The sequence below is a fragment of the Centroberyx gerrardi genome, chromosome 4 (assembly GCF_048128805.1).
Source record: "Centroberyx gerrardi isolate f3 chromosome 4, fCenGer3.hap1.cur.20231027, whole genome shotgun sequence".
Lineage (NCBI taxonomy): Eukaryota > Metazoa > Chordata > Actinopteri > Beryciformes > Berycidae > Centroberyx > Centroberyx gerrardi.
The window spans coordinates 17,458,854-17,466,843 of NC_136000.1; the positions used below are offsets into that span (position 1 = coordinate 17,458,854).

The following is a 7,990-nucleotide window of genomic DNA, read 5'->3' on the forward strand; positions in this document are numbered from 1 at the left end:
TGTGCTATCAATAACTTTCCTTGTATTTCAGTATACACTAACCAAGCACATCTGCCTAAAATATGGATCAGAATGTCACAGAGCTCTTGTACCAGCAGTAGCCTCAAGTACAGAAGTCTTTTAAGAGGCTGGGATCAATGCAAACTATTGATAATGCCCAGAAAACATCCAAATTAAGTGGATGCTGATGGGAAAATGAACGCCAGAATAATACGCTTTTTGCGATGTAAAGTTTCTGCAGGACGGTGTCGGTATGCAGGAGAGTGTGCGCCTGTGTTTTCCAGAACCATGTGTGTGAACCTGAGAGGTGAGGGTGGTGGTCGGTAAGGGGGAGGCGACCTGTTATTGACCTCTGGTTAAGTCATATTGTTGTTAGCGGATCAAGGCAGGCCCTGGGGTTTCTCAGAGGAGAAAAGGCTCCTGCGGGTGCCGTGACTAGCCTCTCCTAAATGGCTAGAGAAGTGTTTCCCCGAAGATGACCTAACTCAGCAGGAATGACTCCCAGTGATAACTTGGCTGGGGGACGTACACTGCACACCTCACCTCTGACCCCCAGCCCCTCCCTGCGAGGAACACTTCAAAGCCAATCAGCTCCCCTGCTTGGCTCCCGCCCAGGGGGTCGAAGGTCAGGGCCAGCGAGTCACAGCTGGCTGTTTATGCTAGCTGCCAGAGACACAACACACACACACACACACAAATATGTGAAACCTGGGCATGTACACATTTGTAGCTTCACATGCACACTCAACCCCAACACATTCTCGCTCATTCACACACACTCTGTCTCTCTGCTCTGTTGCTCTCACGCCGTCTAACCCTCCCTCACACACACACACACACACACACACACACACACACACACACAATTCCTCCGTCTTATCGCCCCAGGAATTCAGTCTGGGAAAAAATTCAGTGGTTTTTAAATTCTTATGAGAATATCCCCATGTGTGGGATATGTCTGCATGTGCATGTATTAGATATGTGTGTGTAGGTGGGTGCATACTGTCTCAGTGAGTAATACCTCTGTAGATCACCTCCTTATCTCCTCCTGAGGGAGAGAGCATACACAGCTGTGTGTGTTGACTGTCCAGATACGATCTGGCTAAATTGGTTCAGCTTTAGTAATACTAATAGTTGTAAATCACTGGAAAACTTTTTCTACTTTCATCGAAGAAACAGTGGAACTGTCTGTGTAAATGGAAAAAATCCCCTTTTGTTTCTCAAATTGTCTTCAGGGATCACTGAATGGTGATGAATAGTTATTGGATCGCTTTGGTAATGCTGTTATCGTTATTGTGTATTGTTTGTGTGTGTGTGTGTGTGTGTGTGTGTGTGTGTGTGTGTGTGTCCAGTGGAGAGAGGGGCATGCTGATGCCTGGCCCGGATGGAAGCTACTGCAGAAACCCTGATAAAGACAAACATGGTCCCTGGTGTTACACCAACAACACTGCTATATACTGGGACTACTGCAATGTCAAACCATGTGAGTGACATGCACACACGTACGCACACACACACAGATGCACACACATTTAAAGGAGATGATAGACTGTGTGAAGTCGACCGTTTGTCTGACCTCCTGTGAATTGTAAATAAGACAGAGCTTGTGTCGATCTGTCTGCACCCTCTGTCTCTGTCTCTGTCTTTCTCTCTCTCTCTCTCTCTCTCTCTCTCTCTCTCTCTCTCTCTCTCTCTCTCTCTCTCTCTCTCTCTCTCTCTCTCTCACACACACACACACACTTTACTTACTTTATTGGCAGTGTGTAGATCTGTCTACACTCGCAGGTCAGTGTGTCAGAGGAGATTCACAACTCATCAGGAAGACAGGGGGGGGTCTGTCTAACCATTCCCACATGGAGCAAGAGTCAAAGGCACCATGACTGTGTGTGTGTGTGTGTGTGTGTGTGTGTGTGTGTGTGTGTCTGTGCCCTTGCCTGTGTCTGTTTTAGTGAGGTTTCTGCTGCTTTGTAAATATGTACAGTATGTATGCGTGGATTTTGTGCTTCAGTGCATATACATATATACATACATACAGAGGAGATGCCAGTGGACCTAATGATAGTGTGTGGTTTCCTCTTATCTTGTATCAGTTAATACCCACTCATCCCTCATTTGTCTCCTCTCCTCTGTGTAGGTGAAGCTTCACAGAACACCATTCCACAGGGTGAGTGTCTCTGTCTGTCAGCTTGTCCCTCTGGTTTTTTTCAAGTGGCTCAGCTGCTGTGCCTCTGTATTTGATAGCCTCCAAGGCAAGTAGCAAGTAGCAAAATTGTGTTTTATGTCCCGCCACTGCGGTACCACGGTGCGGGACGTTATGTCGTCATGGTGGCGTCTGTCTGTCTGTGTGCAGACACATTCTTGTGCACACAATAACTCAAAAACAATACATGATAGAAACTTCATACTTACACCATAGATTCCCCCTATAGAGGAGATGATCTGATTAGATTTTGGAGTTTGCTGCATAAATTTGCATATTATGAGGAAAAACTGCTTTTCTTGAAAGTACTGAAACTCCTTAATGCTTTAAGAGACAGTACGGATTTCATATTAATACAGCCCAGGTGTTATGTGAAGACAAGTATGTTGATATAGACATACTTGCTAATTAACACATTTAGTGTAATTAATGACCTCATTAGCATAGCCGGTTATGTTTAATATATCATGGTGATACATTAGGCAGCTCAAGTGCCTCTTGTTTGTATTGTGATCCATATGCTCTTTTAAACAATATGTCACCGTTGAATATGGCCGTGCCTAGAGAATTAAGGTAATTGCTACATGACATGAAATATAGGAAATATTTTGACCAGGTGTGTGTGTGTGTGTTTCTGCTTTTCCAGGTGAGCCGTCCTCTGTGGGGTGTTTTATCCATAAGAGACCCAGGATAGTGGGGGGAGGTCCAGTGAGCATATCAGAGGGCAGCTGGATGGTCAGCATACAGAGAGGGTACGGCAATACATCCACATATGACACTCTACGCACTTTAATCTACCATTGAAGAAAAAGGGCAGGCCACCCTGCCCTTTAAAGAATTTCATTAGTATTTTTTTTTTCCAATGGAGAGTTCAAATGCTGTTGCAGAGGCTTTTCCATCCTGCCCAGAAACACTGAAGACAGAAACACTGCCACATGCATGCAAACATTTAGAGCAAATGTGTTTTTCCTTATAGTTTTAATCTACAGTGGCACCCTTGATAAAAGCCCCCCAAAACCATGCATTTATCCCCCATCAGTAGCCTCCAACAATTTAAGTGGAACTGATTAGGCATAATTGTAACACAAAACAAATGTCTCATAATTAGCTGGTTGCCAGATTATTCTTTGTGCTTTCTGACAGCTGAAAAATAGAAAGAAAAAAAAAGAAATTTCCAGCCATTTTGACTCGGGGACAGCAATAGTGCAGCAGTAATTCACTGCAGTACATGCAGGGCAATTTTGAGTCCTGCAAAGCCCACATCTACAGTATACATTCTAGTTAGTTATAGGCTGTTTCTGTACAGATGCTTATGCTCCGTTTGAGAGATGTCAGAAAGTCGGAAATTCTGAGTTGCTATTAGGAACAAAGCAATGAAACGGCCCTTCAAGTTGGAATTCCAAGTAGGACACTCGAGCAAGATTTCTCAACCTTGAGTTTTCTGAGTTATCTGATGTCACGTCAACATGGCAACATGCACAGCATTACTTTTAACATCCTTATAATCTTCAAAATGCACTTGAGTTTTCAGCACTGCATGATCTTAAATCCATCAAATCGCCTGTGTGGTAAATGGTTACACTTACACACATACATTCGAAATGTAAAGTTGAACTTAAAGTTGCTAACATTCTCACCAAATATCATTGACATAACATTAGCTGTTGCATGGGGAACACTGTTTTACATTGGGGAAATTAAATCTCGTGGGCGTCCATGTTTTCTGAGCTGGACCACTGGAACGCACGGAGGTTGTAAGTACGACCTAGCAACTGAGAATTTCCGACTTACGACTTGTAAGTGGAATGCAGCATCAGCGCCTGTATCCCGCAGTTGTTGGTGACTTAGACCAGTTCATGATGAGTCATGTCCGCTCTCTGCTCTTTCCAGGTCAATGCACTGGTGTGGAGGTTCGCTCGTACGAGAGGAGTGGGTCCTGACTGACAGACAGTGCTTCTCCTCATGGTAACTTCATTACTAGCTTTCTCTCTTTATGTCACGTTTTTTCCTGCTTGCTTCCCCTTGCACTGCCACTGCATTTTTCTTTTATAAAGTCAGTGTATTAAATGTAATACTTGTGTCTCTGTTTATATGTATCTCTGTATGTTCAAGTGTAAGCACCTAAATGACTCTTCAATTTTCATCTCTAATGTTAATCAGTCTGAGCTAATTGCTCCATAAGAAATATTTAGTATTATTTGATAATATATTAACCCTGTCCAATGCCTCTCCAGTGTTCCAGAGCTGAGCGAGTATCGGGTGTGGCTGGGAGTCTCCGATCTCAGAGAGGGAGCTCCTGACTGGTCCAACAGGCAGGAACTCAGCATAGCTCATGTGATATGTGGCCCTGAGGGCTCCAACTTGGCCCTCATAAGACTGTCTAAGTGAGTGCCTGGAAAAATAATCTCAATGATATATTGATGTAACTGTGTGTGTGTGTGTGTGTGTGTGTGTGTGTGTGTGTGTGTGTGTGTGTGTGTATGCTTCATTTGAGGCAAAAAGCAAATCATGGTTTGTATTTTCTCTGCTCCAGGCCTGCCTTTCCTGCAGAGAGTGTCCGCACGATTCAGCTGCCTGTGGCTGGGTGCTCCATCCCAGAAGGAACAATGTGTAAAATGTATGGATGGGGAGAAACCAAAGGTACTGCTATTCTATTCTCTACAGCTATTGTGTGTACATATACAGCTACTCTTATACCTACCATCTGTATCCATAGATATAGGGATGTTGTGCAGATGTAGCAATCATAGAAGTCTTCCATCTTGCATCTATCTTGCATTTACCCTGCAGTAATATTGGATTATTCTTCTTATTCTTTCTAAAATTATATAAGATGGAGCGATTTGTGATGGCTGAAAGAACAGAAAGAACAAAATTTGAAATTTAATATATGTATACATTCAGCAATATACAGTATATGTGCTGAATGTAATGGATACTAATGGAATCGCTGCATTTCCATGTGCTAAAACAGAACAGAATCAATGAACGGCTCCTGATTTTCCTGTCTTTCAGGTAGCGGCCATGATGATGTGCTGAAAGTGGTCAACCTGCCCATAGTCAGTAATGAGAAGTGTAGAGAGCAGCACAGAGGAAGCCTCCACATCACCGACAATAAGATCTGTGCAGGAGGCAAGAGGAACGAGGGAGTGTGTGAGGTAAACTGTTACTGTTATCTCCTCCTTTTCTCTCTCAGGTGTTTTACCATCCAAGTATGAGGCCAAATACCATTTTCACGGTTTAAAAGGGAAACTCCACCTTAGAATTCACATAGTATTTTTATAATGTTTTACAGTTTAGTCTCTACTTGTAAACAAACCTTTACTTCTTAGATAAAGTGATAGTTCCTAGATTTGATGACGATATTTGCTTTTTGGTTCAACACAGCACTTTTAAAGCTCAGGTTGCTCTAAATCTCGAACAAATGTTCTTTGAGTCCGCAAGCTTAGCATCCGATCCTTTGTAAATAGAGCAGCTTCAGATTTCTGCCCTAAATAACATCACAGATCAGAGACTTGGTTGTCTGGTTTCTAGCTTTGGAAGAGAGCTGTCCATGTTCACAAATACCGATGGAGCTGTCAATCACTAGGAACACAGAACTATATTTTGCTTTATTTCGTGTTTTGCAGAGGGATTATGGCGGCCCCCTGGTGTGTCGGGACGGAGAGGTCAGGGTTATCTTAGGAGTGAGTGTCCACGGTAGAGGCTGCGCTCGGGCCAACCAGCCCGGCATCTTCATCAACGTGCCCTTCTACACACAGTGGATCCACAAGGTCTTCAAATACTACCCCAACCTCGAGAGTTTGTAGAGACTCACCACAGACTGAAACATAAGCAGGGGACTAAAAGCAAACCTACTTCTCTAATTCCAGCGGTGCTGTCCGAATGACTTCTGTATCGTCCATACGTAACCCAGAGATCCATTAGAAACTGATCTGGGGGTGGATGGGGAACTACCATGTACTTAGAATTACACACAACATTAACAGATACCATGCCGATTGTGAGTCATTGATGGTAATTATGAAGGATAAAAGGTAACACTGTTCAGATCCTGGATGGAGGAAATGAACTGCTGAAGCAACTGACTGTAAAAGATGGGACCTGATACAACTAGAATGCTAGCAAGGATGTGTTTGAATGAGTTGTGTGCAGACCTAGTGAGATCAGACAGGCAAACATTTGGTTTTCATTCATCGTTTGTGGTTTTCATTTAGTAGCAAATCCACCGGAGTGGTATGTGTGCGTGTGAATACTCTCTTTATTCCTGGCATTACTTGAATGTTTTGGACACCAAAGTGCAGTGGTTCAGTGGCTCCCTCTGTAGAGTGCATCAATGGGCCACTTAGAAAACTATTCAGTGGTAGGGCACTGTTAAGGGCGCTCTAACCAAGCTCTCTGCATCACTATGGGCTTAGATAAACTGGTCCTAACTGTATATAGTATTTTAATGAGTGTATTTGTGACACTCTAAAGGTGATTTGGGTCTTATAGATCTGTGACGAGAGAAAGTGAACGCGGTGGTAGGTAGATAAATGATGTACAATGTGATCTAAATTCTCAATCAAGTTTCTCATAATCATGTCAACTGTACTGAAACACCAAACCTAACTCCAATATTCTAATGTTACCGCAAAGCCACCAACTGTATATATGAATAAACACGCTCTTTCCGTTCTGTATAGATAAAAAAGGAATGTATGGCAGGTTAGCCTTGATATGATAAAAAAAAAAAAAAGTATGTGTCCACACAAGCTCTCTCTTTACTATACCTGTTCTGTTCCTAACACCTTTCTTATTTCATAATGTGCACGTCTATCTGCGTTTGTCTGTTTGTGTGAATCAGTGTGTGTGTGTGTGTGTGTGTGCAGGAGAGACAGCAGAGAGAGAGAGAGTGAGCGTGCATGAGAGTTTGTGCATGTTTGAACCTCAGCTGAATGAATTATCCTCTCCCCACACTCAGACCTTGGCAGACCTCCAGTCCCAATGCACTCTGGATATTAGCTTCACAAAGTCTGTCACTTCAAACTTTGTCTGGAAAGAGGAGATGCTCTTCATAACTCCATTGTCTGTTATGAGTGCTTCACTGGATTGACTGAATGGCCCTTCAAACAAATTAACACACCTCTTTTACCAGTGTAAATGACTGAGATAGCTTTATTTTATAACTACATTATGTCTGTGCGGGAAAGTGTGTGTGAGTGTGTGTGTGTGTGTGCACTGAAAGTTGCTGCAAGCTGCTATATTCTACAGGTTGTACAGTACTGTGTTATGTCCTCTGTACGATGTACGTTCACTATAAATTTCATAACATATTAACCAGTATGCTGAATGTTACGCTCAATCTCAGTAAGCAAATCATTGAATTAAGTGTTTCATTTGTGTGTTTTATGATGTTTGTCAATATATTAAAATGAGTTTTTTTAATCTAAGACATGCTTTTTCATTTCAAATGATTATAAATGTCTCTTATGCATATGCATGTCCTATATGTGTAATGAATGCAAATGTTGGGAGTCTCTCTTAGTATATAATTAAGTCAATGCTGTTACCTTTGCCTACCAGTAGATGGCACTACAGTAGCATAAAGAACATAAAGATGTCATTGGTAACCTAACTACTCTCCCTCTCTCTCTCTCTCTCTCTCCCTCTCTCTCTCTCTCTCTCTGTCTCATGCACGCTCCCACAGCTATACTCACACTCATGCGCCCATACACGCCCATACACACACAAACAGAAACACAAACGTTGGCTTGTGCACGCACACACACACGCACACGCACACACGAC

At 42.8% G+C, this 7,990-nt stretch overlaps 1 protein-coding gene across 1 annotated transcript in view; it reads left to right on the forward strand.

The window, feature by feature from the left end:
- Positions 1-7,612, forward strand: part of hgfb (hepatocyte growth factor b) — a 19,818-nt gene extending 12,206 nt beyond the window's left edge. The window contains exons 11-18 of the mRNA XM_071927264.2: positions 1,353-1,483; positions 2,135-2,164; positions 2,847-2,952; positions 4,091-4,165; positions 4,435-4,584; positions 4,734-4,840; positions 5,216-5,358; positions 5,830-7,612. Coding sequence (XP_071783365.1) covers positions 1,353-1,483; positions 2,135-2,164; positions 2,847-2,952; positions 4,091-4,165; positions 4,435-4,584; positions 4,734-4,840; positions 5,216-5,358; positions 5,830-6,009 — 922 coding nt within the window. The 3' untranslated portion in view covers positions 6,010-7,612. The remainder of the gene's footprint in view (positions 1-1,352; positions 1,484-2,134; positions 2,165-2,846; positions 2,953-4,090; positions 4,166-4,434; positions 4,585-4,733; positions 4,841-5,215; positions 5,359-5,829) is intronic.
- Positions 7,613-7,990: the final 378 nt, after the last annotated feature.